The sequence below is a fragment of the Myxine glutinosa genome, chromosome 9 (genome assembly GCF_964187855.1).
Source record: "Myxine glutinosa chromosome 9, kmMyxGlut1.1, whole genome shotgun sequence".
Taxonomy (NCBI): Eukaryota; Metazoa; Chordata; class Myxini; order Myxiniformes; family Myxinidae; genus Myxine; species Myxine glutinosa.
The window spans coordinates 20,980,247-21,006,468 of NC_136269.1; the positions used below are offsets into that span (position 1 = coordinate 20,980,247).

At 45.6% G+C, this 26,222-nt stretch overlaps 1 protein-coding gene across 4 annotated transcripts in view; it reads left to right on the plus strand.

The window, feature by feature from the left end:
• Positions 1-26,222, plus strand: part of GGCT (gamma-glutamylcyclotransferase) — a 110,586-nt gene that overhangs the window by 71,661 nt on the left and 12,703 nt on the right. For all 4 annotated transcript variants that reach the window (XM_078784156.1, XM_078784157.1, XM_068102188.2 and 1 more), the window contains exons 3-4: positions 21,256-21,398; positions 22,880-23,018. In XM_078784156.1, coding sequence (XP_078640282.1) covers positions 21,256-21,398; positions 22,880-23,018 — 282 coding nt within the window. The remainder of the gene's footprint in view (positions 1-21,255; positions 21,399-22,879; positions 23,019-26,222) is intronic.

Sequence of the window (26,222 nt, forward strand, 5' to 3'; positions counted from 1 at the left end):
TTACCCCCAGACATAACAATATATATATATATATATATATATATATATATATATATATATATATATATATATATATATATATATATATGTATATATGTATGTATATATGTGTATATATATATATATATATATATATATATATATATATATATATATATATATATATATATTATATTTATATATATATTTATATATATATATATATATATATATATATATATATATATTATATACATACACTGAAGCTCGTGCTTGCTCGCATATACATATATATATATATATATATATATTGTTACCGACGCGGCTTAGATGTTATTTACCGAGCGGTGGTATTGCCGCGACCTAACAGTTGCCCCGATTCTTCCCCAACTCACCCGATTCCACCCGACGTTGACCAAATCGCGCTACGCTAGATCAATTGAGGAAAGGACACACGGCTGGATTAAAAAGGACACGACACCAGGGATACGGTTCTCAAGGCCCCCGGAGGAGGTTATATTATGGCGGAAGGTTAGATTACAACTACAAGAGGGACATCATAGAAAGACAGGCACTTAGACACACTTATATTAACCCCAACAGACGACAGATAAATGGGACAAAAGGCTGACTCACACGGGGATTGATGGCAAGGAAAGCGGGTATTCGATGGCCAGCACAAGGTGCACCTTGTGCTCAGGGACAGGATAGCGCGGCCCAAAAGATGCAGGAGGTCTCTCAGCGCTCGGAGGTGGCTCTCTTGTCTTCTCAAGCTCGGGGCGCATCTCACGTCACGTCCGGTACGTGGCCGCGTATATCCGGCGGGGAGTGACACGCCCTCGGCTCGTTAGCTCCGCCCCAGATGGAATCGGCACGTTGCTTCTCATTGGGTGCGTGCTGGGGGGGGGGGTTACCGGCTCCGCCCTTGACGAGGGGCTGACAAGGAGCCCCTTCGTGGTAACCCCGTCGGAGCGCATCGTCAATGGCGGCTAACCGAGCCAGTGTGAGGACGCACACTCCTCCGCGCAGCGCCGTTGTTGTAGTTGTAGTTGTAGTTGTAGTTGTTGTTGTTGTTGTTGTTTGGGGAAGAAGACGGGAGGAGGCATGGGAAGGTCCTAAACTCACTACTGGTGCCATATAATCACATTCTGGTGCAACGAAGAGTCGGAATTAATGGAAACGAGTCCTTAACTGACATAGACTAAGAATAACTAGCAAGATGTCCGAAAGTTGTCTACGTGTGATGCGGTGGACCTGGGCACGACATTTAATGGGGGAAAAAGGGGAAGGTCGGTTCTACAGAGTGTTGTTTACAGACAATGGGACTAGGGAATGGGGGATTGGGGATAGTTGGGGAGTATTGGGGAAATAGGGGAATATTTACAAGCGGATATGGAGGCCAAATTCCATATTCGCAACATTGCACCCTTCTCTACCCTCGGGGCGTCCCGACCCGATACATTTTTACCTATTTTAGTGTGGCACTCAGATGTAGTTCCCTCTACTATTAACTCTACCCTGAGTGCGACAGTTTTACAGATATTCACAAATGAGTAAATATGTCCCCCTGCGACGTTGCACCCTTCTCCTCTCAGAAACACACCCACAGGATAACCGAATCCGGAAAGAATTCGCAAACTAAACATACAGCCGGTAGGGAGCATTATTTACAAGACTACGCTGATATTTACACTACGATCCAGGACCTGTTTTTGGAGGAACACATGCAGATGTTATGCATAGAGAGAGCACGCATGCCAGCATCGATACACCAACCCACGAGTGTTCTGTGGCCTACGGCCTTTAATAATGTGCAGAGCACCCCTTCCCAGCACGAAAAGCACCACCCCCTCACACAGTGAGCACCATCCGGTGCACCAATAAAGTGTTTACAAATCACCGGTGGTGTCGCAGCCGGCCGATGTTCTGCCGCTGGTCTTGCCTTCGTGTGGTGCACTTGGCCTTCTTACTTCTTTCAAAAATAAAGAAAGGCGCCAACCGCGTCCATTTCTTTATTGTGGCCTTCAGGGGGCCAACTGTTAGTGGTTCACCTTGTATGGCATCGGTGCCACGTTGACCCATAGGTCCATCCACGGGTGGTGCTTGGCCGCAAAAGAACTGCGGTCCATTGTGGGTGGCCACAAACATTGCGGTCCATATGGTGTATCGATCCAAGCAGCAAGCAGCGAAAGTGCAGGCCCACAACTGCGAAGCCAGCACCTCTCTCTCCTCTCTCTCTCTGCCCCAAAGCCAGATCCTCGGAGGTGGGAGACAAAAGAAGCAGACAAGTGAGTAAGGTGGTAAGGGCGCAAAAGTGCACGCAATGTAAGGTAATGCACACTGGGGGCACATGGGAACCAGGTGAGCCAGGTACGTTCCTACCGTACGCCCCCCCCCCCCACCAGGTAACCTACATGGCCCCTCCCTTACCCCTTACTGCATCCACAAAACACAACACTACCCATAAACATCTACTTTACCAATCAACAAACATCCCTACTGTCTTCCCCGTTCCTCCCCTAAACCAAATTCGTCTTCTCTCCCTCCTAACCAATCAAATTTGCCATTTTCAACTCTCATCAAAATTTGCCATCTCCAACTGAACACCAAAATTTGCCATCACCAATTCATCATCAGTCCCTCCTAGGGAGGGAGAGATGGAATCACCCCAATGTCTCATCCACGTCGTGATGCGTCTCACAAATCCACAGCAATCTCATTTCCTGCAACAAAACAAAGAAAACACAGGTGTGGAGTCATCATCATCACCACAGGTAAGTGGCTGCGTATGGTGCGACAGGTTCATCAATCCTATCTATTTCCTAAATGACTTTAACAACTTTACACTACCCGGGGTCTTTCTCCGGCCAAACCATTGGCCCTCTTACACTATGGGTTCTAAAAACCAATTCCCATTGGCCAAACTGTGGTGCTTTTCAATTTGGGGTCTCACTCCCCCGATTCATCTCCCGGTGCCCTCGCACAATTTCTGGGCTGTGGCGTGTACCTCTCCCAGCGGGTCTACCCACCTGCACACCTCCACCACTGCAGTTGCCTCCGAGCTTACCTGCTCCTTACCCTAACCTAACTACCTGGGGAGGGCCCTCTGGCGCTCTCCCCACTCGGTGCCCTCTCTGGCACTGGGCTGCCCGATCCACACCCGGGATCCTCAGGCACCCACTCACAACTACCGGCTCCCAGAGCCCACCTGCGGCCTCACCTGGCCGACATCCTCACAGTGGTGGAGTGCCCAACCAACTACACACACTAACAGGCTACACGCCCAGCCATTTCCACAACACTAATGCACCCATTCACAACACCATTCTGCAACCGCACCACAAATGCCAATATCCAACCACAATTTACCTATACCCTCTACCTAACACTTACACTACCCGCCCCGGGTACTCGTGAAAGGGGTCCACTCTTCCCCCATCCACACCTTCGCACCATGCACACCACTCCGTACCACTTACTCCAACTCTCTCCACACACCTGTACTTGCACACCTGTGCTCTCACACCTGGTGCCACCTGCACCCTTCTCTCCCCAAGCGCATTCGCGCTGATCCACACACTCACTACTCATACACTGCTCCACACACCTGTCCAGTTGCACACCTGTGCAATCACACCTGTTCAATTCTCAACCAGCATCATCTCATCTAACTACTCCCCTCTGAAACTTGCGCTTCCCAGTCGTCCCTTTAAACTATTGCGCTCCCTCGTCATTATCATCCACACTAATCTACCTGCGTCCCCACTACAGGTATCAGTCACTAACTAAACTTAACGTTACCTAAGGTCATCTTCTCTAGATCCCTATCCATATCCTAACCCACCCGGGCTAGTTTTCACTGCCATACACCCCATAATCTATTGCTCCTTTGCCCCACACATGGGAAGGGTGGCAGGGATGCCATCCCACCACATCGGGGGTCTCTCACTACCAATTTTGCACATCAAATTTCAACAAATCAAAAATTTGCCAATCACTGCCCATCATCTGCCAATCACTACTGCCAATCCTTTGCCAATCATCAAATTTTGTTTTTCTCTAATTTTGGGGCCAAAACACTAACCTCATCACCCAGTCTACTCACTAATGCCTCTCGGTGCGCCAATTCCTGTCCAAAGCCCGGCTTCGTAAAGCCGAGCAATGAATGCTGGTTGTTTTGTGCCGGCGGCTGGATGCGTCCGGCATTCGGGGCAGGGACGGGGGCTTACCCGGGCCGAGATCCCACGCACCACCTCGGCGTGGAGCCATCCAATGTCCCGATCTCGACCTGCCGGCACGTCTCCACAAAACGTGGTCGCCATGACGACCCTTCCTATCCAGCTGCCCGCTCCACCTAGTGGAGCCTGGACGCGGCCGTTCAAAGCGAGGCCCGGCACGCACCGAGGGCCCGCTTCGGCTAAAAGTCGACCTAACCTCTAACCTGGTTACCGTCGATGCTTCACCTGGATTCTTACATGCATATGCTACCCCTTGCTTGCTCATACCTTTCCTTACACACCCAGGTACCCTCATTCCACTCACAGCCTTGGTCACACACCTGACCACCGAACACTTTGGCACACATTCGTTGGTCGCACACCTCACCAACACACCTCTTCGCGCCCCCTCCTCTGTCACCTCCTCTGTGACAATCACAGGTGTGCTCTCATTTGCACACCCAACCACGTGCCTTACTACCAATTCCAGCGTGCATTCCCACTCACGCTCTACCATTCCAGGTGTGCTTCCTTTCTCACCTGTCACAACCAACTCATGCTCCCTGTCACTCTCACTACTCTCACCTCCATTCTTGACAGCGCACTCACCCTTACTCTTGACAGCGCACTCTTTCCTCATGCACCTGTCCGTCACACACCTTCCTCGCGCACACTCTCCCGTTACACCCTCTGTAACACTCACCACAGGTGTGCATTCTTCCTTGCCTTTGACAGCGCACTCTTTCCCCATGCACCTGTCCGTCACACACCTTTCTCGCGCACACTCTCCCGTCACACCCTCTGTAACACTTACCACACCGCGCTTCCATGTGCCCCCTCGCACACGCGCTACGACCGACTCACTCTCGCCAGCACCCTCACTCCTTGGCACGCACTTTTTCCTCACACACCCCAGAGTCGGACTTTCTCGCACACCTCCTTTTTCGCACACCAGACCTGTCGCACACTTCACCAACGGCCTCTCACGAACACCCGGGTCCATCTCGACCCCCAAGCTTCTTAAATCACCTGGCGCATCATACGCACGACCATATTGGTCACCACTTACACCGGGTCCTCTTCCTCTTCGCTTCTCCTCCATCACCTGCGAATCCCTCATCCGGTTAATGAGCACATCATCACGATCCAAACACAGACTTTGGACCAATTCTTTTACTTCCTCCTTTATCTCTTTCTTATCCTCTCTCCGTCGCTTCTTAATTTCGCTCATCCCTTCTTCCACTTCTTCTAATTTCTGCTTCACCTCCTTCATCTCTTCGTGCGCCCCTTTAAGTTCTTCCTCTAACTCCACTTTATTTTTTTCTATGTGCTCCCGCACCTCCCGTTCTTTAACCTCCATCACCTCTACCACCTTGTCCATTTTCCTCGTCAGGTCCTCATGTACCGTCTGACACTCTTTTTTAATTACCCCTACGTCCTTTTTCATCTCCTTCTGTGTCGATTTTAAACCCTCTATTACCGCTGTGTTCTTCTTTACCTGGTCCCCCAACTCCTTTTGTCCCACTGTCAGTTGCTCTACTCCCAGCGTCAACTCCTCTATACCCCCTTGCAGTTTTACAGTCCCCTTTCTCACCTCCTTCTCCATGCGCTCCTTACAGTGCCTCACCTCCTCGCGCACTCCTCCGACCTCCTCACTCACTCCTCTTCTGATCTCCTCTCCCATCACTTGCATCTCCTGCCCAGATGCCACCCTCATCTGCTCCATTTCCTCCCTGTGAGCATCCAGTTTAGTTTCTACCCCCATTCTGACCCCCTCTATCTGCTGCCCCATTTGGTTAACTTCCCTTTCCGCTTGGTCCCTCATGTCCCTCAATTTGCCTTCCATGGTGTTTTCTAACCCCTCTAACCCTTTTTGCATCCCTTCCATTTGATTCGCTTGAGCGGCCATTCTGTTTTCTACCCCCGTTAACCCCTCCTGTATTTCCCCTAATCTATTGTCCAATTTCCCAAATTTCTCGTCTAATCCCTTAAAATTATTGTCTAACCCCTCACTGGTACCCCTCGCTTCGTCCCTCATTACCCCCATTTGGTTTCCCATTACCCCCATTTGGCCCTCCAATCGCTCACTATCAGCCCTCATTTGCTCACTCTGAGCATCCATCCGGTTCCCCATTACCCCCATTTGGTTTCCCATTACCCCCATTTGGCCCTCCAATCGCTCACCCATTTGTTCCATAAAGGCCCTCATTTGCAGAGGAAAAGGTTCGAATCTACCAGGGGCGCTGCCACGGTCGCGGGCGTGGACGCCGTGGCCACCTCGTGCGTGACAACGCTATTTTGCGACCCTGCCGCCCTCACTGCTTCGCTCTCCTCGCGTCCCTCAATTTGGTCCTGGACCGACCCTGCCTCACTCTCCCCGACCGGACCCCAGCTGTCTTGGTCTGCCATAGCGCGACTTTCAAAATTCGGGTTTTTATTTCCGTATAACAAAATCAAATTTCGCCGTTATAATTTCGCGCGGGAAACGCGCTCCGAATCGATTCTACTACAAATTTGGGCCTAATAAATTTAGTCCCGGGTTCGAATTCCACTCCTCGACACCAATTGTTACCGACGCGGCTTAGATGTTATTTACCGAGCGGTGGTATTGCCGCGACCTAACAGTTGCCCCGATTCTTCCCCAACTCACCCGATTCCACCCGACGTTGACCAAATCGCGCTACGCTAGATCAATTGAGGAAAGGACACACGGCTGGATTAAAAAGGACACGACACCAGGGATACGGTTCTCAAGGCCCCCGGAGGAGGTTATATCATGGCGGAAGGTTAGATTACAACTACAAGAGGGACATCATAGAAAGACAGGCACTTAGACACACTTATATTAACCCCAACAGACGACAGATAAACGGGACAAAAGGCTGACTCACACGGGGATTGATGGCAAGGAAAGCGGGTATTCGATGGCCAGCACAAGGTGCACCTTGTGCTCAGGGACAGGATAGCGCGGCCCAAAAGATGCAGGAGGTCTCTCAGCGCTCGGAGGTGGCTCTCTTGTCTTATCAAGCTCGGGGCGCATCTCACGTCACGTCCGGTACGTGGCCGCGTATATCCGGCGGGGAGTGACACGCCCTCGGCTCGTTAGCTCCGCCCCAGATGGAATCGGCACGTTGCTTCTCATTGGGTGCGTGCTGGGGGGGGGGTTACCGGCTCCGCCCTTGACGAGGGGCTGACAAGGAGCCCCTTCGTGGTAACCCCGTCGGAGCGCATCGTCAATGGCGGCTAACCGAGCCGGTGTGAGGACGCACACTCCTCCGCGCAGCGCCGTTGTTGTAGTTGTAGTTGTAGTTGTAGTTGTTGTTGTTGTTGTTGTTGTTTGGGGAAGAAGACGGGAGGAGGCATGGGAAGGTCCTAAACTCACTACTGGTGCCATATAATCACATTCTGGTGCAACGAAGAGTCGGAATTAATGGAAACGAGTCCTTAACTGACATAGACTAAGAATAACTAGCAAGATGTCCGAAAGTTGTCTACGTGTGATGCGGTGGACCTGGGCACGACATTTAATGGGGGAAAAAGGGGAAGGTCGGTTCTACAGAGTGTTGTTTACAGACAATGGGACTAGGGAATGGGGGATTGGGGATAGTTGGGGAGTATTGGGGAAATAGGGGAATATTTACAAGCGGATATGGAGGCCAAATTCCATATTCGCAACAATATATATATATATATATATATATATATATATATATATATATATATATATATATATATATATATATATATATATATATATATATATATATATATATATATATATACATACATATACATATATACTGAAACGCAAAATAAACTTACCACCTTTGAAACCTTTAAATATCAACAATAACACTGCGTATAGTAAATGTGTGAACTTATTTGTGGACAATAGTATCCTCACTGTCAGACAAAACGGTCACGGATGGTCACTTGAACCTTCAATGGTCACTTCATAGCACAGCTGTTGAACAGCCGTTTTGACTGTCAGTGATTAGCCAAGGGGTACGGGATGATTTTAATGAGCTGCACGTGATGTCTTGATATTGGCTTTAAAAAGGCCAGTGCAAAATGGGCATTTCAATCAACATGCCACGATTGTCAAGGGATCAACAGCAGCGTGCCCTGGGCATGCTGCAAGGCGGACTGAGCTACCGTGAGGTGGCACGTCGTCTTGGCTGTTCACACCAGACGATATCGGCCCTGGTGGACAAAGACACCCTCCACAACTCTGCAGATGACAGACCTCCATCAGGGAGGCCAAGAGTCACCACTGCAAGGCAGGACAGGCAGATGGTCCGAAGTCACCTGCGGGATCGATTCCGTCCAGCATCCCGCACTGCGGCAGAAACTCCGGGGCGTGCAAACCCACGGATCTCCAATAATACTGCACGAAGACGACTGCATGACTATGGTCTGACTGCCAGAAGACCATACAGAGGCCCCGTGATGACGGCTGCCCATCGCCGCAACCGACAGAGATGGTGCCAGCAGCATCAGCGGTGGACCTTGGCGCAGTGGAACGAGGTCGCTTTCAGCGATGAGTCAAGGTTCTGTGTGGACAGTCCTGATGGGTGTGAGCGTGTCTGGAGAAGAACTGGCGAGTGATATGCCGATTGTTGCGTGCGTCAAGCCAACAGGTGGGGTGGCCCAAGTGTGATGGTGTGGGCCGCCATGTCAGGCCGGTACAGGACGCCACTGGTGGTTGTGGATGGGAATCTTAACGCCCAGCGGTATGTGGATAACATCCTGCGACCTCATCTGCTGCCATTCCTGCTAGACCACCCAGAACTGAGAACCTTTCAGCATGACAACGCTCGTCCCCATGCTGCTCGCTTTACCACTGCATTTCTCCAAGGCGAGAACATCAACACCATGCAGTGGCCTGCGCTCTCCCCTGACCTGAATCCCATAGAGCACCTGTGGGATGAGCTTGGGAGACGCGTAGTTGGCAGGGCCAGGACACGATGGAGGCTTCAGACATTCTTGACCTGCTTGACCTGCTTGACCTGCTTGACCTGCTTCAGACATTGAGGACTGAGTGGGACAGAATCCAGCAGCAATCCATCCAAAGACTGGTAGGCAGTATACGCCGACGATGCACTGCCTGTATCCAAAACAATGGTGGCCACACACGCTCTTGAAAGGGGACTGACATTGCACCCTGTGCTGTTCTGTACTGTAGAACAAACTGATGAGATGGTGTATCTTGGTCAAAAACTTGACATGTCATCAATAAAATGCCAATGTTTCAATTAGCAATTGTTGGTTTGTTTTATTTTGAACTGTTACAATTTTATTACATTTCAAACAAGTGATAAGTTTCTTTTGCGTTTTCGGTCTTTTTGAAGTTGGTCAAAATGGTCAAATATTTTGGTCAAAATGCCCATTTTGCACTGGCCTTTTTAAAGCCAATATCAAGACATCACGTGCAGCTCATTAAAATCATCCCGTACCCCTTGGCTAATCACTGACAGTCAAAACGGCTGTTCAACAGCTGTGCTATGAAGTGACCATTGAAGGTTCAAGTGACCATCCATGACCGTTTTGTCTGACAGTGAGGACACTATTGTCCACAAATAAGTTCACACATTTACTACACGCAGTGTTATTGTTGATATTTAAAGGTTTCAAAGGTGGTAAGTTTATTTTGCGTTTCAGTATATATATATATATATATATATATATATATATATATATATATATATATATATATATATATATATATATATATATATATATATATATATATATATATATATACAGTATATGTATATATATATATATATACATATATATATATATATATATATATATATATATATATATATATATATATATATATATATATATATGAAGCTGAAGGCCGTTCTAGAAAAATTAAAAAAAGAGGAACCCTTTCATTATTGTGCTGGTTGAAGGAACTTAACAATGTGAGGCTATATAAGGAATGTCTAGAGTTATAATTAGTATGCATCTGACACTTACATGAAAGTAAAGAGTAAAAATTACTTTAACTACTTATTGATTGATTCAAAACATTTGATTAGGTAAATCTCGGTTGCACGGGTTAGGGTTAGGGTTATCTATTTGTGAGGGGCACTTAATCAAAAAATCGTGCACTTTTTGAAAAATCAAAAAATCTAGTTTTGAGGTTTCGCCTGGAGTTACGTTCAGCGATATGATTTCAAATTCTGCCTGGAGATGAGTTCAATTGCCACCCTATCCAAGATGGCGGCCAAATCCAATATGGCCACCACGTGGCAAAGGCATCATCATAACGTGTGTACTAAAAGTAGTAGAATCACAAACAAAACGTGTAAATAGGTGTTTTTGTGGGTGAGGAGTTCAGACCTAATGTCATTTTGGCGATTATAGGTCAGGGTCATGTGTCAGGGTCAAGGTCGGTATTTGCCTAATATTGGTCTATTACCATGCCGCGTGGTCTAAAAGTGGTAGAATCTCAAATAAAACATCTAAACGGGTTTTCGAGGGTGACGAGTCTGTTCTTGAGGTCATTTTGGTGATTTAAGGTCAAGGTCAAGGTTGGTATTTACCTAATATTGGATTATTATCATACCACACCGACTAAAAGTGGTAGAATCTCAAATAATACATCGAAACGGGTTTTCAAGAGTGACGACTCAGTTTTTTTGTCATTTTTGGCGACTTGAGGTCAAGGTCAAGGTTGGTATTTACCTTATCACAAATCACAATCACAAATATATTTCCAAGTCATGAAAGAAATGCTTTTTATTGAACTTCATAGTATCAGAGAAGTCGATTTCGATTTGATAACACAACATTATTATTCACATATCAACATTCATATGTCTTCTTAACCACTTGGAATGGACAACATCGAGAATATTCCTCAATTATAGCGACACGAGATTGCAGCTTGTGACTTTGGATAATTTTTTTCTGTGACGCCAGGGAACTTCCATGGGATCTTTGCCTCATGATTTTCGGTTAACATGTCTCCTCGGTATACATTTGGACGTGATTGAATACAGTAATTGTTGAAAACAATCGATGAAAATGGCCATGACCTTCACCCGTATCACGTGACCTTGACCTTGACCTTGAAACCCCTTTCAAACGATTTTGAATGTTTATTAGTTATTACACTTTGGAACGATACCAAGATCATCAAAATCAGCCAAAAATTAGCCGAGATATGGTCATTCCTGAGTTTCCCCATGCCCTTCGTCACATTGGTATGTCATCGTCACATTGGCTGCTGTCTTGTATTAATGTGACAAATTTCAGCAATCAGCTGCTTGATAAGGGTGGAGTAGCAAAAATAGCAAAAAGTTAACGGATGGATGGACGAGAGCATAGACAGACATCCGGACATCCCGATCCATTTTACAAGTTCATCTCTTCGAGAGTCTAGATGTCATCTTACTATAATTCACCAAATGTCTGTCCGTCTGTCTGTCCGTTCGAAGGTACCGCAAAATCGGCTGAACCGATCACATCGATATTTTGGGTGGGTAATCCTGTCATCTTGTGGTGAGGCTGTTGCCCAGAAACAACTTACTTCCGTCTCCTGGAAAGCAAATCCAACGGAAGGAAATCTCATTTCCTTTCACAAAGCCCAAAACAAGTGTGTGTCCACCCTCAGGAGAGCCAGGAAACTATATCTCTCCGTTCTCAAGACCGAACTCTCTTATCTGTCTCCCTCTTCCAAATCCTGGTGGCGTCTGGTCAAATCTGTTTCTGATGTTTGTTCCCCCTCCATCCCCTCCCTCACCTCAAACGGCGACACGGCTGACTCCGCACGTGAAAAAGCTGAATGCCTCAACTCTGTGTTTGCCTCTAAATCTTGTGTCCCAAACCCATCCCTCTCTGTACCCACCGTACCCAGTCGTACCCAGCTGCTCCTGGACTCTGTGTCCTTTCCTCCTGACAAGGTGGAAAAGTTTCTGTCAACCCTTGACTCTGATTCTGCAACTGGACCTGACGGCATCAGCCCACAGGTCCTAAAATCCTGTTCTTCCGCTCTTTCACTCCCTCTCTCTGTTCTCTTCACCCTCTCATTTGCTCAAGGTCATCTGCCATCTGCTTGGAAATCAGCCAACATGACCGCTTTGCACAAAAAAGGTGCAAAAACAGATCCTAGCAACTACAGACCAATCAGCCTTCTCCCAATTATCAGCAAAGTCATGGAATCCATCATTGCTTCAGATATGAAATCTTTCCTCTTCTCCAATGGCTTGATCTCTGACCATCAATTTGGTTTCAGACCTGGTCACTCTACTCTGGACATGCTGTTTCTGCTTTCTCAACAATGAATGGAGGTCCTCAACGCCAAACAGGAAATTAGAGCTGTCTGCCTTGACATTTCACGTGCCTTCGATACGGTCGGGCACCCCGCTCTGCTCACCAAACTCTCCTCCTTTGGTATCCATGGAAATCTCCACGCATGGCTGGCGGACTTCCTCTCTAGTCGTAGTCAACGTGTGGCCCTGAATGGGTTTCTTTCATCTCCTCTTCCTGTTCAGGCTGGAGTTCTCCAAGGCAGTGTTCTGGGCCCTGTGCTTTTTCTGGTCTTCATCAATGATCTCTCTGACTCTCTTGAAAATCCTCTCTATCTCTTTGCTGACGACTCTACTCTCTGTCGCTCCATTCCTCATCCCTCAGATTGGCAGTCTGCAGCCTCCTCACTCTCTGCAGACCTGGACAAAATCACAGACTGGGCAAACAAGTGGAACATGTCTTTCAATCCTGACAAATCTCACACTCTTACGATGTCTCTCTGAAAAGACCGACTGGACAACCCTCCCATCCACTTTCTGAATAATCCTCTCCAAGAAGTTCTGTCACTCAAGCTTTTGGGTCTCACTATCTGCCATGATCTTTCCTGGGAAAACCACATTTCAAATCTGGCCTCCAAAGCCAGTCGCCGACTGGGCATCCTCTGTCGTGCGAAGTCCTTCCTTGGTACACCTGAGCTCCTCACCACTTACAAGGCTTTCATCCGCAGCTCTATGGAATACTGCTCTCCCCTCTGGTCTGGTGCTCCTGCCTCACACCTAGCTCGTCTTCACGCTGTTGAAACCAAAGCGTTCAGAATCATTGGAATCTCCCGCGATGAAGCTAACTCCAAGGGCCTTTCACTCGCTCACCGCAGGCAGGTTGGTGGTCTTTCCGTCATCTACCGACTCCTCTCTGGCCTTGCCCCCCCAGCTCTCTCTGGGCTCTGTCCCCCAAATATTCCTACAGGTCGCACAAGATCTGCCTGCAACCCTCTTATGGTTAACCTGCCAAAATGAAAGACTTTCTGCTCACCTTCACTCCTTCATTCCTCTTTTCTCCCACCTCTGGAACAAACTCCCTCACTCTCTTCAATCCCACTCCGCCTTCCAGGTCTTTAAAACAGCTGTTCACCACCATCTCTTATCTTCCCCCATCCAAAACCTTGATCTTTTCTACCCCCGCTAATTTCACCCCAATTCCACTTTTTTGAAATACCAACTTCTGTCCTGGAAGTCCTTGGTGTCCTTGTGTTTTATACTTCTCTCTCCCCCCCCTTCCCACGCCTCCTCCACCCAAGCCCTCTCCCTCCCACACTTCTCCCTGCTCTCAAATGTTGTGTTTGTGTGCTTCCCCTTCTCTCCCCATCTTGTCTTCCACTCCCTCTTTTTATATATTTTGTTTGTCTGGTTGATTTGTTTGTGAAATAAATGTTAGCTCTTTCACGAGCCTCGATTCAGTATACAAAAAAAAAAGAAAGAAAAAAAAAAGGCTATTTAGTTTTTCCAATTTCAGCTTTGGTCTCCAGCATTCTCAGATTTGGTCTCCCGCATAACATTCGCGTTCGCATAACGTTCATTGTGACGATGTTTTCATTGTGACGATGTTGTTTTCCTGTGTGCCGCACAAACGGCTGCACCGATCGCTGCACGGCTGCACCGATCGGACTCGGTGACCTCGGACATAGACCTTTTTCCCTTCGCCCCGGGTTGAACACGGACTTCGGGTTCCGGACCCCGGGACCCCGGGAACCGGGTTCGGTTCGGGACCCGGACTTCGGGACACGGGTTGAATCCCTGCTTGAGAGAATTCCAACCCCCTCCCCGCCATCACGGCCGTCTCTCCAACTCACAATCCCACGAGATATGCGGAAAGGACGACCCAAAACCAATATAAACATCATTAAACATCATTCATATATAAACATCATTAAAAGTAAATAATGACCTCGGCCAAAGTTCAAACGACGTTCAACCTCTACATGAGAGAATTCCACATAGCTATTTGGGCGGTGTATATGCTAACAGATCGCTGTCTCCATCGATCTTGCCAAGGCCGTAACACCTATCGGCTCAAAATCCTTTTAACTGTTGATTTGGTAGTTTTTACAATTGTTACGGATTCGTCACTTCCGTTGTGGTGGTTTGCATCCACTGTAAATATTTCTGATTCCATGTATTATTATTGTTGTCATTTAAAGGGAACAGATATTTCTATTTTCAAAAGTTAAAAGTTAATGTTAAAAGAAACAGGAAACCGGATCGGGAAACCGGACGACGACGAGGAAGAAGAGAAAAGAGGGCGGGGCGAGTGAAGTCGGACAAGAAGCGAGTCGCTTCAAGGTCCGGGGCGAAGGTTGTCGAACGAAAGTTGCTAGTGAACTTTCGGGGTTCCTGGGAAAGGAATTCCTACGACATAGTTGTCATCGCTGTGACCGGTCAACCTGCGTGTCAGATTTTGCGATTGATTCAGGAGAGAATCATCGCCGTGCCGTGCGCCACGAGACCGGGTCGTCGGCCATTTTGGCTCGCGCAGGACTTGTGCTTCGCTCGCGGTTTCGTCTCTTTTCGACCATTTCACCGCATTCAGACATCGATCTGGGGCGTGTGTGTGACGTGGCTTTTTGAAGGTTAATTCGTCCATACCCGAGGGTGTGATCTCTCAGTCGCCTGTAGGGCGCCTTTGGATTTCCCAGTCGCCTTGAGGGCGCTTTTGTATACCTTCGGCTGTGTGAAGGTACTTGCCATCCGCACGAGATTCTGGTCTCAATTGGACCTCGTTCTGGCGATCGCTGGAGCACATCAACTTTGGCTTGGAGCCGGGAATAAGAGACATTGGGAATGTTCTTGGTTCACTCACTTGGAGCGCAGTGTGTTGTATATTACAAAGCTGATGGTACCATCATAGGATATTGATTGTACTTTTGATTCATATTATTGTTGTACTGTTATTCTTGTGTGATCTTAATACAATATTTGTTTGTGAGTAACAATTGGGGTTGCTTCTCCATTGATCTTTGACATACAGAATAACACATTTTTCTGCCGTGACTCCTCTCGGGGCTTGAAGGTACACCGTGACCAGGGGGGTCTGGGAGGAGCACGTAACAGAAATGAAGGAAACACGTATCGGAAGTACATACGACATCGGGAGTACTAACTGCACGCGTCTTCAGTATCAAGCTTAAATCTCTCATGGCGGATCTGAAGAGCGGAATGCTTGGCGAAGTGGTGGGCTACTTCGGCATGAAGGAGGATCAGAAACGTGGACTCCCACACTGCCACATTCTGCTGATACTTGCTCCCGCATGACGTTATTTTCCCGGGTGCCGCACAAACGGCTGCATCGATCGAGATTTAACGGATGTTTATATAAATCGTTTAAAAGAAAAAAAGCCTTCAATTTCTGATATTTAGCCTTTTCATTTGGGCCTCCCAATTGAAGCCCCGCCCATAGGGCGGGTACCGTTGCTAGTGACCTAAAATGTGCCATCATATGGTAAATGCATTTTTGTGAATTTCCCATGGAGGCAGCCATGTCTTTATAATTTGGGTCCCTGATTGGCTGTGAAACTTATTACGACATTGTGTTTCGCAGACACTTGATGCTCGTTTACAGAGGCCCTTTGGTGCAGAGATGAGTGTGTTGACCTTAAACCACGATCCTGATTTAGTGCGTTGACCAATCCTGATTTAGAGATTTGTAAACACTTATTACCCCACGGACGTGAAGCGAAAAGTGGGGTTCAGCAATTGGTTCCCTTTGGCCGCCTGTGTCCATAAACGTTAGTTTATTTTGGAGAAACAGATTAATTTCAATTGAATGTTATATTTTGAACACAAATCGGAAAACGAACCTGTAGTTTAGCAGTACTTTGGCTCTGAATTAGTCCCGATCGCACATGCGCAGGATCTGCCAGTCTGTACATCTGGGAGTCAAACAAAATTGAAAATAATTTCAAACAGGAAATTTACTGTTTTTAAGAACTTCATAAATGCCACAAATAACAGGCATTAATAACTAATGTAACGTGTTAAATACGGTGGTGTAAAAGATGCTGCATCAGCGGCGGTAAACTTACAAAAATAATTTTTCTTCAGCCTTTAAAATCTTTTACTTCAATTGAATTATACTAGGGCATGCCCGTACTATATATATGCCCGTACTATATATCTATCTAAAATTATATCCCCCCCCTCTATTTACATGAAATGGTTTGGTCCATTCGCAACGCCAAAGCGAACGGCGAACGGCTTGCGAGTACAGTGACAATCCCCCCCCTCTATTTACATGAATGGTTTGGTCCATTCGCAACGACCACAGAACCCCCCCCCCCTCTATTTACATGCAATGGTTTGGTCCAAAGCGAACGGCTTCCGGAGTTTGGTAAAGAAATCGCCATCGCGTGCACAAACGCGCAGGAAAGCGAATGAATCGCAAATTCGTTTTTATTAGTTTTAAAACATAGTTTAACGCCAACATAGTTTGCAAACGTGAAATAAATGAATACGCTCTCAAATGTGCCATCCGAGGCAGAGTGTGTCCGCCACGTTCGGCACACGCGATAGTTCGCTGCTCTCTGATTGGTTGAATCGTTTTTTGGACATAGCTCGGTAAGTAATTGTCCGATTAATATGAAACCTTGAAAAGGCACATCCTCGGGTCCCCAGCAATATACCTGGCAAGTTAAAAGTATATCGGACCCGTGGTTGTCGAGAAACAGCGGTCACAGACAAACAAACGTACAGAGATTACTGGAATTATAGATAGATACGTGAACATTGCAGAACATAAATTGCCTTTTTGACACTTTCAAAAACCTTCCATCTAGCAGTACTTGGACAAAATATTACAGCATTTTGCATCATCTCAACCAATCAAATTCGACACTTGTAGACCCTGTCCAACGCTTTTTTTCTGAAAACTACGTGGGCAGAGGTGGTTGTGGGGCGGGGCGCATTGGGCACGTGCACTCCCTAATCCTTTTGGGGGCGCGGCCTCCCTAAACTCCTCCCGTCCCTTCAAAAGTGATCGTTTTGTCCGTCCGTCCGAGCGTGCGTGCGTGCGTAAGCGAAGGACAGCATTCGAATTTGGTGTGTGGGTGCAACCCACGTCAAAATCCAAGATGGCCGCCGCCATGTATGTCTGACGCCATGTATGTCTGAACCTTGTGAGAGGAATATCTTGAAAAATAAGCGAAGTACCAACTTATAATCTGGTGTGTGGGTGTATCTAGGCATAAGAAAGAACGCTATTGAAAATTGGGTCGCCACGTTAAAATCCAAGATGGCCGCCACCATATATATGTCTGAACCTTGTGAGAGGAATATCTTGAAAAATAAGCGAAGTACCAACTTCTAATTTGGTGTGTGGGTGTATCTAGGCATAAGAAAGAACCCTATTGAAAATTGGGTCGCCACGTCAAAATGCAAGATGGTCGCCGCCATGTATGTCTGAACCTTGTGAGCTGAATATCTTGAAAAATAAGCGAAGTACCAACTTCTAATCTGGTGTGTGGGTGTATCTACGCATAAGGAAGAACGCTATTGAAAATAGGATCGCCACGTCAAAATCCAAGATGGCCGCCGCCATGTATGTCTGAACCTTGTGAGCGAAATATCTTGAAAAATAAGCGAAGTACCAACTTCTAATCTGGTGTGTGGGTGTATCTACGCATAAGGAAGAACGCTATTGAAAATTGGGTCGCTACGTCAAAATCCAAGATGGCCGCCACCATATATACAGTGGGGAGAACAAGTATTTGATACACTGCCGATTTTGCAGGTTTTCCCACTTACAAAGCACGTAAAGGTCTGTAATTTTTATCATAGGTACACTTCAACTGTGGAAGACGGAATCTAAAACAAAAATCCTGAAAATCACATTGTATGATTTTTAAGTAATTAATTTGCATTTTATTGCATGAAATAAGTATTTGATACATCAGAAAAACAGAACTTAATATTTGGTACAGAAACCTTTGTTTGCAATTACAGAGATCAGACGTTTCCTGTAGTTCTTAACCAGGTTTGCACACACTGCAGCAGGGATTTTGGCCCACTCCTCCATACAGATCTTCACCAGATCCTTCAGGTTTCGGGGCTGTCGCTGCGCAACACAGACTTTCAGCTCCCTCCAAAGATTTTCTATTGGGTTCAGGTCTGGAGACTGGCTAGGCCACTCCAGGACCTTGAGATGCTTCGTACGGAGCCACTCCTTAGTTGCCCTGGCTGTGTGTTTCGGGTCGTTGTCATGCTGGAAGACCCAGCCACGCCCCATCTTCAATGCTCTTATTGAGGGAAGGAGATTGTTGGCCAAGATCTCGCGATACATGGCCCCATCCATCCTCCCCTCAATACGGTGCAGTCGTCCTGTCCCCTTTGCAGAAAAGCATCCCCAAAGAATGATGTTTCCACCTCCATGCTTCACGGTTGGGATGGTGTTCTTGGGGTTGTACTCATCCTTCTTCGTCCTCCAAACACGGCGAGTGGAGTTTAAACCAAAAAGCTCTATTTTGGTCTCATCAGACCACATGACCTTCTCCCATTCCCCCTCTGGATCATCCAGATGGTCATTGGCAAACTTCAGACGGGCCTGGACATGCGCTGGCTTGAGCAGAGGGACCTTGCGTGCGCTGCAGGATTTTAATCCATGACGGCGTAGTGTGTTACTTATGGTTTTCTTTGATACTGTGGTCCCAGCTCTCTTCAGGTCATTGACCAGGTCCTGCCGTGTAGTTCTGGGCTGATCCCTCACCTTTCTCATGATCATTGAGGCTCCACGAGGTGAGATCTTGCATGGAGCCCCAGACCGAGGGAGATTGACTGTCATCTTGAACTTCTTCCATTTTCTAATAATTGCGCCAACAGTTGTTGCCTTCTCACCAAGCTGCTTGCCTATTGTCCTGTAGCCCATCCCAGCCTTGTGCAAGTCTACAAATTTGTCCCTGATGTCCTTAGACAGCTCTCTGGTCTTGCCCATTGTGGAGAGGTTGGAGTCTGATTGATTGAGTGTGGACAGGTCTGGAGACGGCTTTGCGGTCGGTCTTTGCGGTCTTTGTGGTCGGAGACGGTCTGGAGACGTCTTTTATGCAGATAACGAGTTCAAACAGGTGCAGTTAATACAGGTAATGAGTGGAGAATGGGAGGGCTTCTTAAAGAAAAAACTAACAGGTCTGTGAGAGCCGGAATTCTTACTGGTTGGTAGGTGATCAAATACTTATTTCATGCAATAAAATGCAAATTAATTACTTAAAAATCATACAATGTGATTTTCAGGATTTTTGTTTTAGATTCCGTCTTCCACAGTTGAAGTGTACCTATGATAAAAATTACAGACATTTACGTGCTTTGTAAGTGGGAAAACCTGCAAAATCGGCAGTGTATCAAATACTTGTTCTCCCCACTGTATGTCCGAACCTTGTGAGTGAAATATCTTGAAAAATAAACGAACTACCAACTTCTAATCTGGTGTGTGGGTGTATCTACGCATAAGGGAGAACGCTGTTGAAAATTGGGTCGCCACGTCAAAATCCAAGATGGCCGCCTTGCGTCTTCCACTTTGTCAACTCGCATCACTTCACCGACAGGGGACCTAGGCGTAACGCTTGTTTTCATATGTATTGACGTGTATATAGCCGAAGATGTGGTGTTGGAATGTGGGATCACCCCCGATATTCCTCATGCCACAGCTGATGTTGACCGCAGCGTTCAACATGGAACTGATTTGTACCATTCCGTTTGGTCCCAGGGTGGATACTTGATGATTAACGAATTACCGGAATCATTGATTTGTCATCGGAGATGCTTTTTATCTCGTAAACATTCATGAACCAAAGAGTGGAATGGTATTCCAAATATTAGATAATCCCGAATCCCTGTCATTCTGTTTGAATTTGGCACTCAGTCTGTTTTCAAGACTCAAGAACATGATTTTTGACCGTGGGAAATTCTCCTGGGTATACAATCAGCACCCAATGTGTTGGAGAAGAAAACTTTGTTAAAAGTGATTCACATCGTCGAGATTATGAAGTCAAATGTTCCGATGATGGCAAAAACTGTAATCCTGATCGAAGGTCACTTCCATGTCAAACCTTGTTCAAAACGTCAGAGACGTTGATTTGTTTTGATCATTATGTCATTTGTTTCATTATATGCAATGTCTGCTTTTCATTCAATTTGATTTTTATGAAGCGACAATAATTCAAGCCTAGTGTTGGCCTAGCAGTTAGGGTGCCGGCTTGGGATCTTGGGATTCCTAGGATCCTGGGTTCGAATCCCGGTCGATCGCTGAATTAACGTCAGGGGATGTTGACTCAGCCTGTCATCCTTCTGAGGTTGGAAAATTGAGTACCAGTTCACTGGTAATTCCCTGTGTGTCGCAAGAGGCGACTAACAGGGTTGGTGGCAGGAAGAGCATCCGGCCATAAAATATCAATTCCAAAAGGGGACCACGGTGCCCGAAAAAGGTCAACCCCCGTGAAAAATGGCTTCTGAAGGCGGTTCTATGAAGCAACAATAATTAAAATTAATGTTTCGTTTTCGGCAAATGTTTTTCATTGGAGAACTTATTTTTAAGTGTATTAGAGAATTATTTGGCTATATTTAGAATAGTCTTTATAACTTATGACAAAAAGAAACATCCACAACAAAATGTTCCCCTCACTCTGCTTGGCAAAATTAGATTTTTCAATGCAATGTAGATTTTTGTCCCTATGAACTCTGTAGTTAGGAAATTAAGTCGATATTTTTGTATTTTTTTTGAGCCGGCATTACAAGTGTTCCACTCTTTTCAACAGGATTACAGCCTATCTTTTGCTTCAGTTTCTGAAAATTTGGACCGGTGGAATGGTGGAGTTGCAGACATACTTTCCAGTGCTGGAGCTGAGGTTTGGGGGGTGGTATGGCGCATTTCCAACAATGAACAGGAATTCTTGGACATGTAGGTATTCTGTGAGCAATTTATCTCTACAGTAGTATTTTCTCTTAAACCAAAATGTACAGGGTTAAGAATGATATCGCAGCAACCTGGAGCCATTTATCTTCCTCTGCTGGCCGATAATAGGAGAAGTTATGATTAGCAATTATTATTTATTATTCCGTGTCATTTGGCTTTGTTCATTTGGCATTTGACATATTACAAACTTTGACCTTTGTCTTTTGAGCTCTTGACCCCAAAATCAAACCAGTGCAGCTTTGCATCATAATACATACTCATACCAACTTTGGTCAAAATCCCATCACTTGTTCCCAGGTTATTGCAGTAACAGGATTTTTACCTAATATGACCTTTGACCTTTGACCTAATGCCCCCAAAATGCAATCAGTTTATCTTTACGTCATTATATATTCCTGTACCAAATTCGATTCATCCCTTTGGCTGTTCTCAAGTTGTCGCGGTAACGAAAAACCTATTAAGGACACGCGAACGGACGGACAACCCGAAAACATAATGCCTCCTGCGACTTCGTCGGCGGAGGCATACAAAATATTTGTTTATAATCAAGGTGGTGGTGCTTCACTTCCTTAACTCACTACAGCCAGACATTAAATGATTGAGGAGGTTAACAGAGCAGGTTTTCTGAGCTGATCGGCCATCTGAGCTCATATTTTAAAAGAGCCCCACTCTCATGTGATTCAAACTCGCACAGGAGGTGCTTGCCAATAACACGAAGAAACATCTTTGATGAGGATAAGTTCCATTTTTATGCCTTCACTGACGAAGTTGCTGGAGGCATTATGTTTTCGGGTTGTCCGTCCGGCTTTGTCTGTCCGTCCGTGATAGGTTTTCGTTACCGCGACGACTTGAGAACGTCTGAAGGGATCCAAGTCAAACCTGGTGCAGGTATGTATGATGAGGTAAAGATGGACTGATTATATTTTGGGGTCACAAGGTCAAAGGTCAGAGGTCATGTTCGGTAAAAATCCTGTTACCGCAATAACTTGTGAACCAGTGATGGGATTTTGACCAAACTTGGTACAAGTATATATTGTGATGAAAAGATGAACTAAATAGATTTCGACATAAAAGGTCAGAGGTCATGTCAGGTAAGAATGTGATAATTGAGAACAGCTAAAGGGATTTAAAACAAACTTGGTACAAGTATGTATAATGATGTAATAATGTGGTCAGAGGCATATCGGTCAATGTTGCGACGTTGAAGAGTGGCGTTCGAGTTTTTCAGATGTTTTTTGCTGGTATTTCATGGTTCGTAATTTACTAATGACATGTAAGATGTCAAATGTTATGCCAGGCAACAGTTAATGATGCCATAAAGCACACAAAGACATATATTTAAGTTATTGGTATGCAAAACGTCTACTGGAAATGATATGTGTAAAGGAAGAAGGAAAATAATTCTAATAAATAATGAATGCCTTGCGTACACAGGAAATGAGTATGTATGTCCATGTGTCTTACAGTCAGGAGGGTGTGCACGATGGAGTATACTCGCCCTTTGAAGTGGCTGTCGAGCTCGACAACTCAGAGCCAACCATACATTGCAGATGTTACAAAGTGAATAGCTTTAAACCTGCTTCTCCATCTCTGCAGTATGCAAAGGTGTGTTTATTAGCTCATCTGCCACACTGTGTGTGTGTGTGTGTGTGTGTGTGTGTGTGTGTGTGTGTGTGTGTGTGTGTGTGTGTGTGTGTGTGTGTGTGTGTGTGTGTGTGTGTGTGTGTGTGTGTGTGTGTGTGTGTGTGTGTGTGTGTGTGTGTCGGTCGGTCGGTCGTTGGTTGTTGTTGTCTCCATTTGCGGGTTTCAGGAAGTGGAACGTAGTCCTCCCAGGACCCAAAGTATCCACCATCTCTTCGATAAGGGATCACGGTTCGTGGACATATATTTAACTTTGATCATATATTATTTAATATAATATGGACTTTGATCACATGGACATATATTCTGTTCAACTTTTTCAGTTTTGTTCCAAGATCTCTTTTTCAGGATCATCACTGAACCCTGGATTTCCTCAGGTTGTAGTTCATTTTTGGTAATATTCCTGGGGATGGTTTTTAAAATGCCAGTGAGGTTCTTCTTCATCATTCCTGTTGCTCCAATTATCACTGGTACAATTTCGATGCTCTTCAGCTTCCAAGATATCTTGACCTCATTATTGAGGTTCTGGCATTTGGTCATTTTCTTGATTTCTGTGTTGTTTAGGCCAAAATCGGTGGGTACCAATTTCTCAATCATCAATGCGTTCTTTTCCTTTTTGTTCCTGAGTACAATGTCCGGACACAATGCTTTGCTTTCTTTGTTCACGCTCGACGGAATCATCAGGTCGTATATGAGCATGTCGTCCTCATTTTCAATGATTGTCCTTGGTTTGTGTTTCCATGAGTTTTCTGGTACTGTGATGTTTACATTTTTGCAGATATGCCAATGAATCACCGTGCATCCTTTGTTGTGCCTTTGTGTGTAAAGTTGTTCTGATAATATTTTTTTACATCCCGACAGCAGGTGACGATAACTTTCTGTTTCTGTCTTGCAGAATCTACATTTGTCCGTCTGGCTCAGTCCCGTCATGTTTTTAAATCCATTGATGTAGTGTCCTTGATCTTGGGAATTTATTATGATTCGTTCACCGTCCCAGTTGAGCTGACCTCTTCTTAGCCATTCCAATGAACCTTCTTTGTCTATCCCCTCTCTGTCCAATTTATGTTTAGTATTTTCCTGTTCTTTTGTCATTCTCCCAGTTGTGGGTGTATATTTCTTGATATTTATTTTTATACATTTATTTTGTCTTTTTTGGAATTATTGGGGCTGTATTTGTTGAAGAAGAAGAAGAAGAAGAAGAAGAAGATGTGCATGGAAGAAGTTTCGGGAACTGAGTGGCGTGCTGATGATGAGGGGAGTGTTGTTGAAGCTGAAGGGAAAGGTGTATGCTGCATGTGTGAGAAGTGTTATGATTTATGGGAGCGAGACATGGGTAATGAACGTAGAGCAGCAACGAAGGCTGGAAAGGGTGGAAATGCGAATGGTTCGACGGATGTGCGGAGTATCGTTGAGAGAGAGGAAGACAAATGATGAATTGCGAAAGATGATGGGAATAGAGCCTGTGATTGATGCTGTGAAGAGGAACAGGTTGAGATGGTTTGGTCATGTGTTGAGGAAGGATGAAAGTGACTGGTTGAGAAGAGTGATGGAAATGAATGTAGAAGGAAGTAGAGGACGGGGAAGACCGAGAAAGACTTGGCTAAAGATGGTGGAAGAAGAAATGCGGGCAAGGGGGTTAACAAGGAGAGATGCAGAAAATAGGGCAAAATGGAGAAGATTGTCATGGGGACCGCAAGGCTAACCCCCGCTCTAGTAGGGAAAATGGCCTTTAAAATGCATGTTGTTGTTGTTGTTGTTGTTGTGTATTTGTTGCTGTTTCATTTTCCTGTGCGGCATCTTCTATTCGCACCTATTTTTATCTCACATGGAACGAAGTTCAGGCGAGCTTGTGGGATGGCGCGTCGTCCGTGCGTCATTTAATTAGTCCGTAAACACTTGAAACTTCTCCAAAACCGCTGATGGGATTGTGACCAAATTTGGCACAAATGATATTTGTTTTGTTGTGACTAAAGTTTGGTCATGGCATTAAAAAAAATCCTGGTCTAAGTGCATCCATGTTTGACCCCCCAAAATAGGAATTTGCATTTTTCTCTGAAACTAAACACACTATTTCGATGAAACTTGACCACAACTTCATCATCCGTGATGTAGCGAAGTTTGTTCACGGCATTAAGAAAATCGAAGTGTAAAGGGGTCTATGGGGGGTCAAAATAGGTCCAGGTTTGACCCCCCCAAAATAGATATTTGCTTTCTTCTCTGAAACTACACATACGGTTTGATGAAACTTGACCACAACCTTCACCACCCGTGTTGTGCCAAAGTTTGTTCACAGCATTAAAAAAAAATCGGGCCATGAGGTGTCAACTGGGGGTTGCCCCCGTAAATAGGTATTTGCTCTGTTCTCTGAAACTACATACACAATTTCAATGAAACTTCACCACAACCTTCATCACCTGTGATGTAACAATGTTTCTTCAAGGCATTAGAAAAATTAGGGTCCGACAAGGTATACAGGACAAGGTATAAATAGGGTATAAATAAATAAATATATAAATAGGTATACAGGACAAGGTTGCCCCCCCCCCCCAAAATAGGTAATTTTTTTTTGTTTGTTTAAAGTCCTATGGTTATGTTAGTATGATTCTAAATGCTGCCTGTCTTCTAGAAACCATTCAAATTGGTTTAAAATATCTTTAGTCAGTGTAGTATACTGTTTATTCTACCCGGTGAGCGCCAGGGGTATTTCCCCTATGTATGGAAATTATTTGCAAGGTGAGTTAGGGATACTTTTTCAGGTTTGTGGTGTCCATGTTTGTTTACAAATAGCATCTGATAGTCTGTTGAGCATTTCACATACTCGGCTAGTCCTACACTCATCGCTCTGTGCACCTGGTTGAGTTTCATCAGGCCGCTCCCTCCCTCTCGTCTTGGCAGGTACATTCTCGGGATGTACTGTTCTTGTAAAACATTTTGTGCATGGTGAGGAGTTTTCTTATTTTTATGTCTAACTTGTTGATCGGTTTTGTGTGTGTGTGTGTGTGTGTGTGTGTGTGTGTGTGTGTGTGTGTGTGTGTGTGTGTGTGTGTGTGTGTGTGTGTGTGTGTGTGTGTGTGTGTGTGTGTGTGTGTGTGTGTGTGTGTTTGTGTTTTTACTATTTAAGCATTTGTCATCAAATTTCAATAAACCTTTATTATGGCAATATGGAGA